Source organism: Callionymus lyra, chromosome 5, assembly GCF_982586985.1.
Source record: "Callionymus lyra chromosome 5, fCalLyr1.hap1.1, whole genome shotgun sequence".
Taxonomy (NCBI): domain Eukaryota; kingdom Metazoa; phylum Chordata; class Actinopteri; order Syngnathiformes; family Callionymidae; genus Callionymus; species Callionymus lyra.
The window spans coordinates 36,391,573-36,413,731 of record NC_141822.1 but is presented as its reverse complement, the minus strand read 5'-3'; the positions used below and the strand labels follow the sequence as shown (position 1 = coordinate 36,413,731).

Genomic DNA, 22,159 nt, shown 5'->3' with positions numbered 1-22,159 from the left:
TTTTCACCATCTTATTTAATCATTTTAACTAATGAGAACCATACTTAAAAACATTTTTAAAATAATAATACGATTTTTTACCAACAGCTCTGCATTTCTTATGTTCAAAGTGAGACGATTGGACAAAAGACTTCAGAACAAGGGTTGTTAAATCCCAATTTTCAACAATACTGTATTGATATTCGACGGCACTGTATCAATTATTTCAAAATACATTTAACATTCACATTTTTTTTAACATTTTTCTATTACAATTAAACTTCCAGCAGCAGTCATCCCCAGACAAATTAACACTCAAATTCTGTGAGAATGAGGACGAGAAGATACAGTTGACTCCAGCAGCTTTTAAAGCTGATGTTTGGAAATATTTTGGTTTCAAAACAAATGAAAGAAGTTATGACTGATTTTGAGTGATTTCATCCCAACATCTGGAAGCTATTGAGAAAAAACTTTAATATTTACATATAAATATATATTTAAAATATTTTGAGAGGTGCATAGTATAAATAATGACTGCATATTATGAATACAATTTAGTTCTACGATCTCACAATGGATTTGAGTGATTACATCCCAACATCTGGAAGCTATTGAGAGAAAAACAAAATCTACATATAAATATATACTTAAAATATTTCTGAGCAGTGCATAGAGAAAACAATGATAACATATTTAAATATTAGTGATGATTTTTCTCAATAGCTTCCAAATGTTGGGGTGAAATCACTCAAATTCAATGTGAGATCATAGAAATAAATCAGATTTATAATATGTATTCATTGTTTTTACTATGCACCGCTCAAAATATTTTAAGTATATATATGTATATGTAATTATTATTTATTTATTTTTCAATAGCTTCCAGATGTTGGGATGAAATCTCTCAAATTCAGTGTGGGATCATGGAATTAAATCAGATTTATAATATGTTATCATTGTCTTAACTATGCACCGCTCAAAATATTTAAAATAGATATTTATATGTAAATATTTGTGTTTCTTCTCAATAGCTCTCAGGTGTTGGGATGGGATCACTCAAATCAAGTATGAGATCATAGAACTAAATCAGATTTATAATATGTCATCATCGTTTTTACTATACACCTCTCAAAATATTTAAAATATATATTTGTATGTAAATATTTGTGTTTTTTCCTCAATATCTTCTAAATGTTGGGATTAAATCACTCAAATTCGGTGTGAGATCACAGAACTAAATCAGCTTTATTTTATGCCTTTTTTTTTTAGAAGAAAACATGTTTTGATCGCACGTGAGCAGCAAAAATAGTGTCAAAGAGCCTACCCAGCCGCGGCATCAAATGAGGGACCGTCTACAAATGACTTACAAGGAAACAAAACGTAATATTGAAAAATAATGACTGATTTTATCCAGAATAATTGTTTTAAACGTCTTACTTTCACAAATAACTAACTTTCATATATTATCATTCTAATCGTTAGTTTTAAACATTTAGTGTATTGTTTTAGTTATTAGAAAAAGGTTCATGCAATATTCATTACCCATTTTGTAATAACTCCTACTAGTTACAACTCTGATGTTCACCTAATTTATGTCACTTATGGAATAGCTTTATATAAAGTTAATTTACTCATTTTTTTAATGTTCCTCTATATTTCTTTATATCAATATTTTCATACAATTTTTCATAATTATTTTGTAATACCTTCGTAATTACAGGTCTGATGGTCACCAAATGTATGTCACTTATGAAGAATCTTCCTATCAGGTTATATCACTCGTTACTTTTCCAAATTTCTCTTTGAAATATTTTAAATCAATATTTCCATTCCATTTGTCATAAACATTTTGTAATAACTTCGTAATTACAACTCTGACAGTTAACAAATTCATATCACTTATGGAGCAGCTTAATATCATGTTACTACACTCATTACTTTTTAAGTTGGTTTAATTTAAAAAAAAAAATCTTTCTTTTTTATTAGCATACCTTCACCAGTTACAAACAGATATAAGAAAAACCAAAATAACAGTAATAGCATTGTGTTCATCCTGTGGTGAGGTATCATTGTCCAACAACAGTTTTTCATAGATGGCAAATTTAAGCTTAGTTGTTGTTGTGGTTCATTAAATATTGGACCTGTTAGGACCAGAGCTGCACAGCCTACATGTATCTGTGTATAAGTGAGTAATCTTTGCATTTTTTACAAAGATTTAATCTGTGGATTCATGGTTTATTATTTACATTGTTGGTTTAAACTTGCTCTATGCTAGCAGTGCAGCTCTAGTTCCCTGCCAAGAGCTTATGACAACATCACTGTGGAAAGGAAAAACTGCCTCTAGGCGGCAGAAACCTTGAAAGGACCAGGCTCCCGACAGACAGTCTCCTTCACAACTGATCAAGTCGATTACAAATGTATATAATAAACAAGGAAACAGACTCAAGTGGGGGGAGAAGATACAGAGGATAGTGAGGGGAGAGAAGGTGAGGTGTGTGTTCAGGTGTGTGTGAGTGTGTGTGTCTGAGTGTGCACAGAGACCAAGAAGCGCCAGCTGTACTCATCTGCAGGAGGGGCAAGAGGGACCCAGTGACACCAGAGCAGCCACGTTGCCCCCAACCAAGCATGGGGGCCCATGCCTAGCCCGGCAAGATCCAGGCGCGAGTGCCCCAGCAATGGTCGAGGCACGGCAGGCAAGATAACCACCGGGGGGAGCCATGAGCCTGAACACCGGCGAAAAAGTGGACCACCCCCAGGAGACCCCCGGTGGCTCTCAGAGGAAAGGACCAGCGAGGAGATGGCGGAGGAAGTGAAGAGGGGAAGCACCAGGAGCAGACGCCGGGACAGAGGGGCCGGAGGGCCAACCTGCGACGGACACCAAGTGAGAGCAAGCCCATGCCCCAGAAGCCCCCCTGGCCACCAGGCCACCACACCGCCCACAACAGAGAACAATAGGAAAACATGCCAGAGGGACGGAAAGCTACCACAGCAGCAGAGGTCCACGCATGCCACGCAATAACACAGTCAGTAGTTGGGGAGAGTACCACCCCAGGAGCCGGGGAGCAGCACGGCCAGGTACCAGTCCAGGACTTCCGGTGAGTGTCGCCCGTGTCACAGGGAGGCCATGGCTGAATGGGCAGGGAAACCATAAAACCTCATATCAGGGATAATCCCTGTGACCACCACAGCCCTCCTCCTCGTCATGAGCACCAGGGGGGACAGCAGCATTACATGGGCGGTCCACGGTCTCTGTGGTGCTAAGGTCCCCCCATCACAGCCGCCAGCCCCCAGCCCCCAGCCCATGTCCCCGCTTACTATGCGGCACCAGGCGGGACAGCAGTGTCAGTACAGGATTAACACAATTACAGTATTCACAAGATCATGCACACTACCACCCATACGCATGCGCACTGGCGTCTCTAACTCCGTCAGCAAACAGGCAGAAACAATCGATCACAGTTTAGATCGCCACTACAGTATTCACAAACGTGATGTGAGGATGTTTTGACGGATTTGACGGATCACATTCAAAAATATAACTTAATTGTAAAAACAAGTAAACGTTGTTTTATGGTGATCAGCAATTGTTTGTTCAAGTTTATTCATCTACAAAACACAACTTTCAAAGAGATTGGAAGATATGACAAACTATTAACTGAACCAGTAGCTTTATTATAACATTTTAAATACTTAATGACGTGCAGTGAGGTTCATGAATGACGTCAATTATTAGAAGGTAAAATAGCATATTATTTAATTATTCATCCAACAAAATGCAACTCGTATTGCTTAATATTAAACCATCATCATTCTCTTATAATGACACTTAAACAAACACACACAGGATCACATTTGTTCAACAGCGGTCAGCGTGGTGGTCCACGGTCTCTTCGGTACCAAGGGTCCGCCCATCACTCCCGCCGCCCACCCCCCCCCCGCCTTGTCCCTTCCCATTTGGCGGCCCCACCACCCGGGTAGCCCCCAAAAGAGGGACCAACCAGGCCATGCACTGCCCCGCAGCCAGCGAGGCAAACGCCCCCAACCCAGCACGTGCCACAAAGGGCACACGCAGAGAGTCACAGCCACAACTGCAGTGGGCATCCATCCCAAGACCAGCCCACCCACGGCCCCCCATCATGGACAAGGTGGAAGGCCACCCAGGCCAGAGGGCCATCTAGAACAACTAGCAAACCCCAAGCCCCACCCCCAACAGTCCACGTGCCGTCCCCAGCCGGCCAGCCGAGTCCCCAGCAGAGTCATTTGTTTGTATAGGGTTGGAACTCAGGCAGTTGACGTGGTTAAAAGTGAGATGATGGGTCCAGGTCAGATCAAAATGAGAAATTTGTTCATTAAGAGACGCTAACAGTTTTTCATTTGATATAATCCATTAAAAGGCCTTTCCAAATATGGATGTTGAACATTTCCTTAGTCTTCTAGTTCAGAAGGATCGTTTTCTTGGATATATTTAGACAAGTTAACAATATGGTCTCAGTAGGGGGAGATGAGAAGTGTCTCCCAAGATACAAATCTTTGGACAGCATGGAACCATGAAGTTCAGAAATGATGATACATTAGTTGTTACATTAAGCCAAAATAACTTGACTGGTGTGCATGTCCACAGTCAGTGGAAGTAAACATCTTTTGTGTCCAGGCTGGTGCATCCGTCTGATTCAGTGAATCCCATCCGGTGTAGTCTTGAAGCAGTATAGTGAGTTCTATGAATAACTTTATATTGAATAGGCTGTAAATGTTTGTTTATATTCTTAGTGAAAATTTTGTTACAAATGTGACTCTAAAAGTCGGAGTTGGTGCTCATGGAGAGATTTTCATCACATTTTTGAGGTTGGTATGCACATAGAAGTGTCTGCCTGGTTTATCACCGAATATATTTTGGATATTATTTTCTTTGTGCTGCGGATGTTTAGTGTTTTGTTCACTGGAATGGAATCTTCTGGGTGAGCGGATTGAAGGGGCCATTTTTTTTGGTGAGTTTGTGATTTTTAAGGTTCTCCACCAAGCCTTTGAGGTTTTAATTATGGTCAGAGTTTTAAAACCTTAGTGATTTTTAATAGTTTGAGTGATAAATGGAAGATCTGATAGCAGTAGGTTGTTACAATGAGCTTGTTCTGTGTCAAGCCAGGAAGAGTCAGACTTTGGATCTTTTAGCCACTGGGTTAGATATTTTAGCTGCTAGGATAGATGAAAAAGTTCAACATTTTTGGAGCTTCAAGTCAACCTTGTGTCTTTGGTTTTTGCAATGTACTTCATTTTATTCTTGTTTTAGTTTTATTTTTCCAATAGAATTTATTAACTGCAGAGTTTAAAGCTTTGAACCAAGAACAGTTTGGAGTGATGGGAATCATTGTGAATAGATAATTGATTTTTGGCAGAATTGACATTTTGACTGTTTCTATTCTTTCTATAAGTGATAAGGGTACTTTTGTCCAACAATTCAGGTCATCCTGTATCCTTTAAGTAGTGGAGAGCAATTCAATCTATTCTAGATGAAGTGTGATGTACCTGTGAGAAGTATGTGAATCCTCTCTCATCCTGATGTTTCAGTCTCCAGCTATCAGCCAGTCCAAACTCTTCCAAGTACTGTTTTAGAACTGACGATGATAGCGAAGGTCTGTTCTGTAATACCACAGTATTAAAGTCACCTCCTATAATCAGATCAGAACTGGGTGAGTCAATTAGATTTGAGAATAAGGTTTTGAAGAAATATGTGTCGTCCTTGTTTGGCCCATACACACAAACTATGGTCATATTTTGTTCGTTATCTAGGGTGATATTAGTTATGACATATCTACCTTCTGGGTCTGAGATTTAAGTTTTAAGTGTGAATTTAATTTTATTATTTATTAAGATCTCAGTCCCTCTTTGTCTAGAGTTGAAATTTGCGAAAAAGATGTTACTTCCAAGTTAGGAGATCGCAATACTGCCTTTATTAAATCAACCAGGTGAGTTTCCTGTAATAGACAGACGTCTGTGTTTAGTCTGTATGACTTTTGCCTGATTTCCAAGTCCACAAACATCCCAGCTAGTAAACCTAATCATGTCCATCAAACAGTAGGTCTAAATTCTCTTCCTGATGTGTGTGCATATGTGCAAGTGAGTTTGTGGGTGAAAGCTGAAACATTGTGTGAAGAAAGAAAAGAAGTAGGGTGTTGAGAACATATTAATACAACAAAAACACTAAACGTGGGTGAGACGCAAGAGACGTGTGAGTATTATTATTTATGTGTTGTCGTTTAGCATTAGCAGTTGCATTCATTCAGAATAAACCACAGGGTCAGATTTGTATCGTGGAACAGCTGACCATCAATATAGAGTTTATCCATCTATCTTAATTCTTTAAAAACATTTTGTAATAACTTCCTAATTACAACTCTGATGATCACCAAATACATGTCACTTATGGAGTGGCTTCATATCACGTTACTAAACTCATTATTCATCATATATTTGAGCAGAAATTTAACTCTTAACATGTCTCATGAACGTAGTTTGCCCTTTTGGGAAAGTTCACTTTCTAAGTGAACTAGTTCAAAGTTCAGTTCACAAATTTTAAAATGAACAAGCTCAGTTCATTGTTCATAATACAAAATGTATGCTACAAAAAGGAAGTAGTTCATAGTCCTTTCTTTCTATTTTGCTACAAGCTATTATATCATAAAATGATTGCCAAAGCCTATACGTCACAACAGACATCAATTATTTGATTTGCTTTACATAAGATGTAAGCATCATATTTGATTTTCACATCAGAACAATCAGAAATAATTTATTTTCAGTGTTGTTAAAAACTACAGACAAGTTTATGCGGTTGTTGAATATAATATAGACTATACTGAATTATTTAAATAAAACAAATTAGATTAATAAAATAAGAATAAAAAGTTACTCGAACATTAAATGGGCTTTAAATATCAAAATGAAATAACTGAAGTTTTCAATGAACATAGATGACCTGAGAGAGTGTGACATCCGAAGACACCAGATTGAACGCGTTCATTAGTAATAAAATATGAATCAGTAAATTAACTATCATTTAATTAACTTGTTCAAGCACAACACATGTGGTTTGAGACAGGTATGTTAGTGTTTCACACATGATACTGTCACAATAATTGTTTTTCCCTTGCTTGGTGAAAATTAAATTGGCTTCTGTATATACATTAATTTTGAAGGATGGAATCCGACTATCATAAATAAATGACCAAAAACACGTAGAAGAATTTTCCGGCGGCAAAATGTGTATTTATGTATAAAACTCTTTCGGTTTTAGGCAACTATACAGAAGTTGAAAACACCACTAGAGGACAAAGTCTCACTATTAATACTATCACAAAAAGAAGCAGACATATTTACATCTAAAAGTAAAGTGATTGTTCACCCAAAATTCAAATTTCACCCATTTTCTAGTCACCCTAATGTCAACCTAGGGTTGGGTTTATTTTCAGTGTAATATAATTCATAGTATAATGTCAAAGTAATCAGGCTCAGTTGTCTTCGTCTTCATCTTCATCCAAAATGACACACTTCCAACCTCAACGAGAGGAATTATTCCGGAAAAATGTAAATAACTCTATATTTTAAGCTTAGCTAAGTAAATAAGTAATGATTATTTATAGAGCGCTCCTCTATACCAGGGTCACAAAGCTCTTTACAGTCACAAACAATACACTGTTAAAATATATTCCTAGTTTAAAGAATAACAAGTGATACAGACACTAATATTTACCTGGAGTTATATGACTTTTTTAAAGTGTGTCAATTTGGAGGAAGATGAAGACGAAGACGAAGACCACTGAGTGTCATTTGCGGATAGGAATGGATTGCTATGAAAACAATCCAAACCATTATTCGCTATGAGGGTGATTATAAAATGAGTGAATGAATGATTGTTTCAAACCTAACGATCACAGATGCTGAACCTCAACTTTTGAGGAAGATGTTACTGATTCTGTTGAAGCTCAGAGCCTGAGTTCATTTGCTCTGACACTGTCTAACCCAGTCGTCTCTTTACTGCCCAATTCTTCTCCTTGACACACGTTGGACATCACTGTTGGTGCATTCAACTTCATACTGTATGTTGATTATTATTCAAACACGAGACAAAAAAATAAGGCCTTGGCTGTGTCACAACATCAAATGTGTTAGTCTTGTTCCTGAAATGACTCACTTGGGATGCAACTGGATAGCCTTCAGGTTTGCTGTCACGAGTGACGTCAATCTCTACTCTAAGTTGTGAATCCCAAGAAGTGAAACTCATCACAGAAGCTCTGTTCCGTCAATAAAACTGATCAAATAATGAATTAATATGCAGTAGTATTGTTCCAGAGCTGAGGAGCAACAGCCTGGAAGGATTTTTCTCCTCTGGTCCGGAAAAACACAGTCTCGCTTCCAAAGCGTAATATATTGAAGATTTTTGGGTGGCCCTCGGCGTCTCATGTTGACGCCACGGCTGTCCATTAGTGTCGTATTATTACGATACCAGCATCTCCTACCTCTCTCCCTCTCTCCCGCTGGGCAGCACATCTGCAGCCTCTCATACCGGTCACTAATGTGAGTGGATTCTGGTTCATCAGCCCCAATAAATAGTAAGTAAGTAAGTAATTAGTATTTACAGAGCACTTTTCTTTTCAACCAGGGTCACAAAGCACTTAAACAATCAAAAAATCCCCAATATAATAAAAACTTAAAAGGTCAAGACAACACCGAGACAAACACAAGAGTCTCAGAAAATCAAGATAACAACACAATGAACCCCTGCGATTATCAGCGATCTACATGACAGTTTTCAACACTAAACGCGATCCTGCCGCGATACACACACTAATAAAAAAGGGTATAAAAACAAACATTGACAAAGTCATGATCCAGTTATTTGTTAAACGTTCAATTTATTTAACTTAATGATCATATTGCCACATAACAGCTGCGCTCGACACAACATACGTTTGTTTGTTTAAAAGAGCCATAGAAGGAAATGCCGAACAATGACATCAATGGATAAGACCGAGTCCAGTTTTGTAGTTTAAAGCATAGCCGTCTTTCAACTTCTGCATTCTACACGCAACTTCCTCCAAACCCACGGATGACTTCACACTCAGTAACCCAGAGCTACGGCATTTTGCAAGGCTTTTCCTTGATTTTCTGAGACTCTTGTGTTTGTCTATTGTTCCTGGTAGGTCATGGTAGGTGGTTTATTTGATTAATATTCAAGTTTTGATTAAATTTATTCCAGGCACTTCTGCATATTAATACAGATAAGATATTTAACGCATGTTATCAGGGAGTTTATTTTAACCCTTTTGGATGAAGGATTTGATATGTTGTTGTTTTCGATAAATAAAAAAACATTATGAAATAATATTGAAATGTATTTTAAATTCCAAAAAAACAGAGGTAAACCAGATGGGAAACACAATAAAACAATGGATGAATGAAACATGGAGAGCTTATCTCATCAAGTATACTTGCGCGTGTAGTCAGTTTAGTAGTTCTTGAGGCTGTCATACTTGTATACTTTGTCTGAATCTGCAAGTCTCATTCTAGCATTTTGACTACTAATAATGAAAAATTAAGGTTACAAACTTTCTTCACTACTAATTTAATAGAAGCGTTTCTACAAGAACTCCAGCAAACTTTGAACTAGAAAACATCGACTATGTGGTAGAAACTCCGGGACCTTCAGATCGGGCTTCTTCAAACTGGAGCAGAAGAGGAACAACCCATTCTCGACGGTGTCTTCATAGCAAAGGATGATGACGTCACAGGTTTCGTGAACTTCATCGACAGCAAAATTAAGAAAGTAATTATGTAATGAAAATCTTAATTCATATTTAAAAGTGATCTAAACATCATAATTTTGGTCTGCAGCCAGAGAGACCTCCCATAGATGAGAAGGGATTGGAACTTGCAGTCTGTCCCCATGGAGTGCTCCTTTGTGCCCTCAACATGTACAGGGGGATATCTTTGCCTATACCTTGTACCTGCAAAAGAAACACTAGAATGTTTTTTGTATTTTTGTATGGAAGTGACCTACAAGAACTGCCCAGAACTACAGACCTGCTTGACATGAAACCACTCTCTCTGTGGTTAATGCCAAAGCCCATGACTTCAAATGTGAAGTAAGCATAGTGAACACAAACTTGTAAACCTACAGAACATCCCATCATGTAAATGATCTAAAAAGCAATTCTATGTTCTCTTCTAGGTGAGATGGAGTGCTGCATATCAGACAGGTGCTGGACTAACCATGGGAGAAGAGGTGGAAAACGTCAAATCCTTCCTCTCTGGAATAGTAGTGACCGCCAAACAGATGTCAAAAGCAAGTGAGATGATTACATCATACACACTTTGGTAATTAAAATAGTCATGTTTGGTAAAAATGATAAATACATTTCTGTGGCCGGACGCACTGACACACTGACGCTTATGGCCAAGGGTAGAATTAGAAAAAAGGTTTTCTGGGTTCTGTTGTTGGAAACACTTTTTCAATAGATTTCAAGCTTTAAATGATCATAACCATACAAATTTATTAAAACGTATGTTGTACCACAATGTTTCCCAGGTTCTTTTGAATTTCGGATAGAGGATTCGATGTTGTTAAGAAAGTAAGGAGAGTTGAGGAAGAGAATAACACAACAATAATTTCGAAAGGTATTAATTAATACTGGAAGTCCATGTCAAGTCGTTGTGATTTCCTGAAAGAGTAGTCTCACATGGCAGCGTCAGCGCAAGGTAAGAGATAATTTAGCAAGTGAATAAAAGAACTACTCTATGTACAGCTCCTTGTGTCCTTTTAAGATACACCGCTGGGCTTGACTGATGAGGCTTTGAAGGATCTTCAGAGCATTTTAGGAGCAGGAGCAAGGCAGCATGACATCACTCGAACCATGACTCGGACCAGAAACTACTACACGCATGTTTTCGCTGAGGATGTGACCATCAACACTGTGCAGGTTGACTCTGATGGTTAGTCGGACAGTGATATTTGTGATGATTTATGAACAATTGTTTGATATGAAACCTGTAATGAAGCCCAATTTGATGTATGTCATTTTAAATAATGGTCCCATAGAGCAGCTTATGTACAATATTCACATTGAGTGAAGCCTGAGGCCTTTATAGAACAACAGTGAATCCTGCTAACTCAGTTTTCACTCTATATTCTCGTGTTTTATTGCAATTAGTGCTGATATTGCTTTACAAATATAATTTTAAAATCAAGTTAACCAAATGCATAAGTTATGTTTTTTAGGAGGCCATATTTTCGGAATGCTTTATTTCAAACATGTTACATAAGAAAGTAAACTTAAAACAAACAAATAAAACAATTGGTCATTAGTCAAACAATAATCATCATCACATATTACAGGACCAAAAAGTAAGTAGGATGAATGATCTCCACTACTCAATTATTAACACCCAACCATCAACAAAATACAAACATAAACAAACGAACATTCAGCAAAACACAGTGGAGCTATTTAAAATAAGTAGAGACAAACCACTGCTTTCTTGAAATAACCACACTTACAAAAGTATCAGCTAACTATGCATTATAACTTTGGTCAAAACTCATTCACAAATAACTCAACAACAAAAAATAGTTGTATAGCTTTCATAATTTCAGGCGCCATTCCCAGTGATATGGGTAAGCAGTTATTATTGATTTAATTAATCAGTAATCTATTGTTGATGAACATGCTTTGTTTTGTTTTTTAAACAGAAACATCATCATTGTTTAAAATAGCAACTAAAGAGACTTTTTGTAAATTAGACGTAAATGAAACGTCTAAAAGCTTTGTTAGACCCACAGTACATGTTTGCACTTTAAAATATACATATATATGTTATTGTTATGTGACTCAAGACTGGTGTTATGCACACATCAGAAAACTACACACAGCAACAACAAATACTAAAAGACTAACAGGGTTCATGAAATGAATGACTGGCCTCTTGGCCCTTGAAAAGCTAGAAGGATAACATTTTAATGACACATTTGGTCCAAATCAAACCAAGTTTTATATGCCTAAGGGTCAAAGAGGTCAAATAAGAGCAAAAGAGCAAGACTTATGAAAAAATGCTTTGTTTATGCTCTGACGATCAATATTGATCATAAATTAACACACAGTAGTTGTAGTTACACGAGTGGATATTACATTTTTCACAAAGTTATTCATATGTTCTTATTCACCAAATTGATGATCTGTGTTTATTAAGACAACATCAATCATTTTATAATGAATATTTTAATCCGCTATTTTACGCTATTCAGAAAAAAATATACACTGTCACATTATTTGTTAATTTGTCATTTGTACACAAAACGTTTTTATTTTATTAATGTAATAAGAACTTGCATGTGTGTTGCAGTTGCAACACTCAATTAAATGTAACTTGGACAATCAGATCATCTTCATCATCATCATCATCAATACTCAGCACTTTAAGTTACTGATTTACAGTTTTATTCTTGTTAAACTCATTTTGAGACGTTTAAAATAAGCCCTTATTCGTCTGTAAATAAAGTATTTGCATTAATAACCGTGTATATAAAAAATTAATATTTACATAGGAGCTCGTCTGCACTGTTTAAATGTAAATATGTGATCCATGTGAGAAAGGTATAAATGAACGAATATAAACGGTTAATCCAGTTTACATTCATGTTCTACTTTATTTGGTGCTCCGCCCTCCAACCACTTTGCTATTGGTTTATCCTCGAGGCCCTACCTCGTCTCTGAGAAAGCTTAATGAACTCACCACCCAGCTGGGTGCAGTCCACTTCCTATAAAGGCGGGAAATACCCTCCACACTTCCTCATTTTGCAGTCTGTAAGATGTCGGACGTTTTTTCTACCAAGAGAGCAAACAGTAGTGACCATCATAGCTGTGTATATCCCACCCCACGCCAATGTGAAAACTGCGCTCTCCCTCCGGCTAAACATAACCAAAGGAGATGAGCGAGTTTACCTGGAGGGTGTCCACATAATTGCAGGAGACTGCAACAAGGCCAACCTAAAGACTGTATTCCCAAAATTCTACCAACACGTCAAGTGTGCCACCAGGGGGGAAAGCACCTTGGATCATGTTTATTTAAACATAAAACATGCATACAGCCTTAACCCTCCATCTCCCTCCTGCTCTCCCCAGCCTACAGCCCCCTCAGGTGGAGTACGAGACCCACCACCAGGACCATTACAACCCAGGCTGCAGGACTGCTTCACAGAGACTGACCCGGACCTTTTTCAACATCAGTAGCTGGAAACTTTCACTAGTACATTACTGGACTATATCAAGCTCTGCATCAGTAATGTGACTGTGGAAAAAAACATCTGAGTGTTTCCCAACCAGAAACCCTGGCCGACCAGTCAGGTTTGGATACTCCTCAAGACCCGCGATGCTGCCTTCAGGTCCGGAGATGAAGCCCTATACACGATCTGCTCGAGCGGGCCTGAAGAGAGGCATTAAGAAAGCGAAAGCGGACCAAGAGAGAAAGACCGAGTCCCATCTGTCCAGCAACAACACACTGGCAGTGTGGCAGAGTATTTATGACATCACCAACTACAGAGGCTGCTCTACCTCAACCACAGGAGACCAGAGTGAGGTGCTAGCAGAGGAGCTGAACTGCTTCTTTGCTCGCTTTGAGACATCACAGCAAGAGTGTTCAGTCCCTGCTCTCGCTCCTTCTCCTCCCTCCTGTTCCAGTTCCTCCGGACTCACTGTCAACGAGCACGAGGTCAGACAGGTGCTCTGGGCAGTGAACTCCAAGAAGGCTACTGGTCCAGACAGGGTCCCTGGGAAGGTGCTCAGAGCATATGCCCTCCAGCTAACACCCATCTTCATCACAATTTTCAACCTCTCCCTAGCCCAGGCAGAGATCCCGCCCTGCTTAAAATCTGCCACGATCATCCCAGTACCCAAGAAGTCTCCTTCCACCAGCCTAAATGACTACTGCCCTGTGGCCCTCACTCCGGTAATCATGAAGTGTTTGGAGTGATTGGTCCTCCAGCACATCAAGGACTATCTGCCCCCAGGCTTCGATCCTTACCAATTTGCATACCCGGCAAACAGATCCACTAAAGACGCCATCGCCATAGCCCTCCACTCAGTGCTGTCACACCTGGAGGAGCCGCAGAGCTACATCTGCATGCTATTTCAATACGATAATACCGGACATTTTCATCTCCAAACTCACCACTCTCGGCCTCCCCCCCCTGACACGTGTCTGGATAAAGGACTTCCTCACAAATCGGCCCCAGACTGTCAGACTCGGCCCCCACCTTTCCACCACACGGACACTGAGCACCGGATCCCCACAGGGCTGCGTGCTGAGCCCCCTCCTGTACTGTCTCTACACCCACGACTGCCGCCCAGCCAACAACAATAACTTGATAAGTTTGCGGATGACACCACCGTGGTAGGACTCATCTCGGGGGCGTAGACGGCGTACAGAGAGGAGGTCCTGAAGCTGGCATCCATGAACACCAGGAAAACCAAAGAGATCATCAGATCATCGTCAACTTCTGGAAGCTCAGCACCGAACCTCACCCACTCTACATTAACGGTGAGTGGGTGGAGAGGGTTCACACCTTCCGGTATCTTGGTGTCCCCATCTCCGCAGACTGCACCTGGACTGAGAACACCACAGCAATCGTTAAGAAGGCGCAGCAGCGGCTACACCTCATGAGGATACTCAGGAAATACAACCTGAACTCCTCCCTGCTGCTGTCTTTCTACCATTGAGAGCATCCTAACATACTGCATCACAGTCTGGTACAGCAGCTGCACCATGGCAGACAGAGAGAGCCTCGAGAAAATCATTAAGGCAGCCCAAAAAATCATCGGCCGCCCCCTTCCCCCCATGAAGGACATTTTGCTGCCGCACCAGAGCAAAGACCAATAACCAAGGACCATTCCCACCCTGGCTCAACTCTTTTTGCCCTGTTGCCATCGGGAAGGCGGTACAGATGCAAGTCCAGAACAAATAGATTTAAAAACAGTTTCTTCCCTACAGCCGTTGTCACTTTAAATTCAAACATGGACTAATGCACATACTTTTAAATGAATACATTTTATCTATTTTACTTGCACTGTTGAGAATGTATTTATATTGCTTTTACTGTATTGCTGGACTGAAGGGGGGGGGGGGGTTCTAATTGCGTTGTACTGTTTATAATGACAAATAAAGGCATTCTTTTCTATTCTATTGTATTCTATTTTATTCATTTTAAACTCAGCAGAAAGCTCTTGACAATGAAAAGCTAAAAGATCACAGTGGAAGGTTTCGAATTTAACCGTTGCAACCATTCTCTAAGGAGATGAATAAAGTATCTATCTATCTATCTATGTAACTTGCTGTGACCACCCTTCACACTTGCCGTAATGCCCTGAAAAATGTACCAATGTTTACGGCAACGACTTTCCGTGACTGCCCTTGGCTTTTAATTTGTTAATAAATACTGAAATAGCGTAATTGTTTCGTTGAATGAACATAATAAAATCGTCCCAACTTGACTGTTATTTTTAACTGTTCAATATTTAACAGTAAAAGGTAAACAACATGGGTACAGCCATTTTGGAAGCTTGTGTCAAAGGTTAACTGACGACGGAAACGCAGCGAACTTTAAAAATGCCGAGCAATGAAAGGGTGAAAAAAGGAAAGACGAGGAATTACAGGCTGTTGGGAAAAAAAATTGCAAAATACGCAACTTTTTTAGGTAAGTTTATTTCATTGTTTAAAAGCATTTAGTTGTTTGTTTGCCCTCGTAACTCGCCAGTTCCTAAACCTGTCAATGTTGTGTGTTTATTTTGATTCGTGGCTGTAAGCGACCAAGCCTACTTCAGAACGTGAGCACAGCTGTAGCTCTGGGTTACTGAGTGTGAAGACAACATCCGGGGATTTGGAGGAGGTTGCGTGTAGAATGCAGAAGTTGGAGGACGGCTCACGATTTAAACTACAAAACTGAACTCGTCTTTATCCATTGACGTCGTTGTTCCGCATTTCCTTACTTTTGGGGTTAGGAGTGGAGCGAAAGTATAAAGTATCATGACATTCTATTCCATGTTTATCTTTGTATCCTTCGTCTTTGTTATTGGTCTTTGATCTATGTTCTTTATCTTTAGACTTAGATTGTGTCATCTTGTACTTTCTTTTTATAAAAACGTTGTTCTGTTCAGCAGGTGAAAGTGGGTGAAGTCCTGGATCTCACAGCGGCAGCTCGGAGTGCTTTTCTGTACATATATGTCGAGCAAGATATAGGGAACTTATTTTGATAAAGATATACTAAAATACATCTGAGCACAGTGCGACCCGGGGGCCACATGTGGCACTTTGACTGTATTCATGCGGTCAGCGTAGAACATAGAAGTTATTTCCAACAGCTTACAATTTAATATTGCGTTTTATTATTGTATTAACTCTAAATATATATATATATATATATTTTTCTGATTTGTTTACTTTTATGAAAATGTCTTGCCCATAGAAATTATTGACATCATACTTAGAGAAATAAGTTATTTTCCCATCAGTTTCTTTAACATGAAAGGTTTATAAAAGTGTTTTGACATAGCCAGATTGTATGCTGATATTTCTTTCTTTACCATTCTTACTTGCTTTGTTTTTTCAAAGTTTTTCTGTCATATTTAAGCTCTTCTCTCCTCTCCTTTGGATTGACGGCCCCTCACACTAGTCACAGTAAATAATGTGGCCCCAGAGAAAATTTAATTGCGCACCCCTGATCTAGAATGATCATTAAAGTCATGTCAACAATATTGTGTTTCCTTATGATTATTAGCACAAAATGACCAAGAATCAGACCTGTGATAATGTACAAATGTTGAGATGAAGATAACTCACATGTGAATAGGACAACAATTCAAGACATTAATGTAAATTAATGAGTTCATGGAGCAGGAGTAAGTAAGTAATTTTTATTTGTATAGCGCTTTTCCAGACCAGGGTCACAAAGCGCTTAAACAATCAAAACAATATTCAATAAAGTATACATTTTAAAGATCAAGATAAAAAACTGATAACACAACAGGAGTTCCAGAAAATCAAGGAAAAGCCTGAACAAATAAAAACGTCTTAAGATGTTTCTTAAAGGAGTCAGTAGATCCATCTAACACAAAGAGAGAGGAAGATCGTTCCAAAGCTTAGGAGCAACAGCCTGGAGAGTTTCTCTCCTCTGGTCCTGAACGGTGTGCGTGGAACCATCAGTAGATTCTGATCCACAGACCTCAGAGCCCGAGCTGGGGTGTAAGGCTGGATCGGATCAGTGATGTAAGGAGGAGCCTGACCAGGGCCGGGTCTAGGCAGGGGCAAGAGGGGGCCTGGCCCCCTCAAATAAAAGTTGTGCCCCCTCAAACTTACATGTAAGTAAGTAAGTAACAGCACAATGCCCCCTCAAGATTTGTGGCTGCCCCTCATACATGCCTGTCTAGACCCGGCCCTGAGCCTGACCATGAATAGCTCTGAAAGTAAGAACCAGAATTTTAAAGTTGATCCTGAAAGAAACTGGAAGGAGGTGATGAGATGTGTTCCAATGTTATGATAATGTACAAATTGTCAACACAAATAAAACCAATATGTCTGCCACTCATTACTACTTACTATAAATTCTAAAATAAAGGATTTATCCAATTTATACTTAAACGGGGTGGAAGCTTCAGTTAAGAACAAGTGTCCTCGGGGTACAAGCTTGGCTCGGTCTGGCTCTAACCATATTGTTATTGAAGGAACCGTTCTTTGGAGAGAGACTAGTTTAACACCCGTTCCTCAAAGGTTCTTCAGACCATGTATTATTGAGGGTCTGGTATTGGAGGACTCTCTGGGGGGGAGGGGGCTGGGTCAGGGGGAGGGGTCGCTTTTGTGGTCTTCCTCGCCCCCCCTGGTTGCATCATCCCGGGAAACTTTACTCCAATGAGTGACTGGCAGGATGGAGGGGGGGTGAGTGACACAAACACAAGAGCCGCATCACCTGCGGCGCACAACCCCCGGGCTGCTGAGGCGTTCACGGGCTGCTGAGGCGTTCACGGATCCGAACCTCCCAGGGAGACGCTGAGTTCTCTCGCCTCCTCCTAAAACAGACACCATGGACAGAGTGTGTGAAACGGAGCTTCGTCGTCCTGCTTTCGGATTTTAAAGCGCAGACGTTGTTTTTCTGGGGATGCCGTCCAGGAACCGATACAACCTGGTGGACGATGCTGCGGACTCCAGGCTCCCGCTGCACAACGAGGAGGCTTACACGCACGGCATCTGCTTCGTCGCCAAGGTAAACAAGCTCGTCTGTCAGGAGGTCGAGCAGGAAGTTTGGCTACAAAACACCAGGTGCAGCGCGATCATCAATGGCTTCAGCAGACGGAGACAACATTGAAAATGTGTTATTTATGAGCTGAACTAGCAACAGTTCATGACGCATTTGCATGTTTAGATGTGTGACTCTGATTCAAAGTCAAGCTTTTCTGTCGCCACAGATCAGTGTCAAACTTACTGAAACTCCTTTCTCACAACCACGTTAAGTGGAATTGAGAAAGGAATTCGTTTTCAGTTCATTCCAAATTAACTTCCAGTCAATCCTATGTGTTTCCATCACTTGTTCCCCCTCGTTGAGTTTGATCCAAGAACAGGATTAAACTATTGAACATAAATGCAGCAGTTGCTTCAGATACTGTATAGTAGTACCCTTGCACAATACACCTTTGCTTATTGTGGCTGCACTCACTAAAATATACTCACAGATTCCATTTAGTCCATTTTATTGAGAAGCTGGAAAATAAGAAGAAGCTGGGTTGACCAGCATTTTGGCATAACGGCTTTCACAAAGTCTTGCCATCATGATGAGTAGACCCGATCTAATCCAATGCCACATAAATTGTTCCAGGAATCTCCCCCACAACCCTGAAACGCAATGTAAGAAGGACAGAATCTTGTTAATTTGCCGACGGCTATAGGAAGCCAAGTGAGGATTTATTCCATATCCTTGATATCACATGTCAAAAGCACACACTAGTTCACTTGTGAGTTCCAAAAATGCTGACATGTTAACTAGTTAGACCAAAATTAAACTTACTAGTGATCTAGTCCTGCAGTTTTACATTACCAAAACGCTCTCTAGTTAACTAGTTACAAAATAATAACCTATTAGAAGAGCATGAACTGAGGATTACTAGTGCATGCTGGCTCAAAAATGCAGCAAGTAAACGTGAAAGGGCAATTCAGTATATACATGTTAACAAGTAAAGAAAACATAACTCACTAGTTAACTAGTTAGGGTACATTGATACTTTTACATGTATACATGTAAGACTTTTAAATTGTAACTGTTAACGTGTATGTGCATTTTGTCTTACTAGTAAACTACCGGTAGTTGTGTTTAGTAAAATGAACAAGTTTACCAGTAGCACAGAGATTTCATTGACTTGTTCATAATTACTATTGGGAAACATTTTTAATCACTAGTTAACTAGTCATGCAAAACAAACTAGTCAACTAGTCAACATGTATGGCAGACACAGGATTTAACTAGTCTCGTCTTTTTTGTCTCACTATTTAACAAGCAAGTCAAATATTTGTGTAACTAGTGTTACTAGTTCCAGTAAACCAAAGCTATTGAAGGATATGATATTAAGACATTTATTTGTTCACTTTTAAAATATTGGTACGCATGTTCTCTAGTGAGATCAAATGAGGAACAACTACATGTGCCACTACTGAAGTCCACACCTGAGCTTATGTAATGAAGATGTTCAGTGGAACTAGTTGACTAGTTAAAATTCATCCAGTGAGGTCCTTATAGTTTTCCTCGGCAACAATGAGATTTCCTTGTGACACAGCAAACATTTTTTAGTCCAACTAGTTTACAGGTTAAGCAAAAATAGACTGTAACTAGGTAACTCATCAACATGTATACCTTAAGAGAGAAAAAATATGCACTAGTTTACTTATGGAAATGCTCTGAGACTAGTCGAGAACGGTCGGTGTTTTCACCCGTTGAACAAAAGATAAAATAAAAATACGACACGAAAATGAAGCGACTGGCATTGTCAGCCCTTGGTCTTCTTGTTGTGGAAGAAAGACGTCGCAGAAAAAAAGTCCTGGATCTCACAGCGTCAGCTTGGAGGGCTTTTCTGTACATGTGTCGAGCAAGATATAGGGAACTTATTTGGATTATCTAAAATACACCTGGGCAAAGTGAGGCCCGGGGGTCATTTGGTCATTTGATTGGACACAGAGCTAGAGTCGGTTAATGGTTCATTATAAGAAATGCCACGAGTTTTCAGGACGGCGTTGTGTTTAGGGGAGAGAGAGCTGTTATCCCTGATGCGTTCAGAGCTGACATCACTCGCTGTATATGTTCGTCCCATCTGGGAGGATGCCTCAGACAGGCATGCGAGTGTGTTCATTGGTAAGAAATGACTGAACAAATCAAGAACTTTGTTGCCAAATGTGACATCTACAGATCAGTAGACCCTAAACGGCAGAAAGAGACATAACAGCCACAAGCTGGGAACTGATCTGTTCTCATGGCACAAGTCCTGCATGGTGACCGTGGATTAATTCTTTCACTTCTGGGAAGTTGATTATTGGGATACCAGATGTGCTCATTTCTGATAACGGACCGCAATATACGTCACAGGAGTTTAAGACATTCAGCAAAAAGTGGGAATTTGAGGACCGGACGACTTCACCAGGATAGCCACAAAGTAATGGGAAGGCGGAATCGGCTGTCAAAACTACTAAAAGCCTTATGCAGAAAGCCGCATCAGCAGGACAGGATCCATACTAGGCGATACAGGACCATTGCAACACACCAAGCCAAGGACTCGAATCAAGTCCAACCCAGCGACTTCTGAGTCGGAAAACCAGGACCCTTCTTCCTACAAAAGGGACACTTTTGAAGCCACAGGTGTGCACGGCGAACCAAGGCTGATCGCAAAGAGACTCTGACAGCTTCGAGCTACTATGTTACGGAAATTCATCCTTCAGGGACTCTGAGTACGGCCTAGGCACACTACACTCAAGATGGACTCTTGCAGGAGTTAAGATCATTTTTTCTCAATAAGCAGAAAGCTAACTCCTCTATGCAAACCAGCAGCTACGGTTTATACTATTTTATCCTTATAATGGGCAACTGCCCGGCCTTAGCTTTTGTTAGGAAAAAAAATCCCTCAATTTTTGACTCAAATATTAAGCAGTGGTATACTATTATTAAATGGGTTATGTCTGTATAAATGTTAATTCAGCTATATGGTTTTCATGTTAAAAGTGGATATTGCAACTGCCTCTGAGGGAGAAACTATCATTATAGAATACAATTATGATGCACCTTTCAAGTCGGTCTACTTACCTAAAATATATGTGTTAAACATTTTTAATATTAAGTAAATGTATACATTTTAAGAAAAATAAAGGTCACCCCAGATTACTTTTTATTAAGGCTGTGTACTGTTCATTTAAGTGTAAAAAAAACTTAAAAATAAATTATCGTTTTTATCTATTTATTTTAAGTCATTTGGACACTCAATTCCGTCAATGTCACATGAGCTCACTTAATTCTTATCAACATTAACTTTGCTGTGATTCATTTACTCGGTTGTCTTGTGAGTTAACAGAGTGTGTTGTGAGTAACTCATCTTGTCAAATTTAGCCTGGTTAGCCTTTGAGTTGTGTTTCACTTTTTGTGTTATTAAGGAGTGTATTTAAATAAATATATATACACATACAGTATATTTGAAGTGTGATACTAAGACGAAAGAAAATAAACCAAACAAAAAACGAGCAATGTTGTGTTTGCAGTATGTGGGGAGTCTGGACGTGCCGAGGCCCAACAGTCGTATGGAGATCGTGGCGGCCATGAGGAGGATCAGGGTAAGATGACATCATTTCTTCAGTCTCATTGTTTCGTGTTGAAAGACGTCTCGCTGAAAGAGCCCAACAAAGGCTCAGTAATCACTCGAACAATATGGCGGGGGGCGGCTGTCGGGGCATATTTGGAGTGTGGAGGAAATGAAGCATAATCCGGCGGGACACCAGCTCACACTTTGGGATCTTGGATTTGAAGACACTTGGGTTGGGTGTTTAATGTGTGTGTTGAAGGGTGTTATGTTTCAGCAGTGGATCAAAAAGATATAGTCAAAGAGGATGTTTTTCTCTGCAT

At 39.6% G+C, this 22,159-nt stretch overlaps 1 protein-coding gene across 1 annotated transcript in view; it reads left to right on the top strand.

Moving 5' to 3' along the window:
- Nucleotides 1-17,205: 17,205 nt before the first annotated feature.
- The window catches only part of LOC148080501 (carboxyl-terminal PDZ ligand of neuronal nitric oxide synthase protein), a 53,134-nt gene continuing 48,180 nt past the window's right edge, over nucleotides 17,206-22,159 (top strand). Inside the window, exons 1-2 of the mRNA XM_087792227.1 lie at nucleotides 17,206-18,274; nucleotides 21,799-21,870. Of these exons, the coding sequence (XP_087648353.1) occupies nucleotides 18,170-18,274; nucleotides 21,799-21,870 (177 nt within the window). The 5' untranslated portion in view covers nucleotides 17,206-18,169. The remainder of the gene's footprint in view (nucleotides 18,275-21,798; nucleotides 21,871-22,159) is intronic.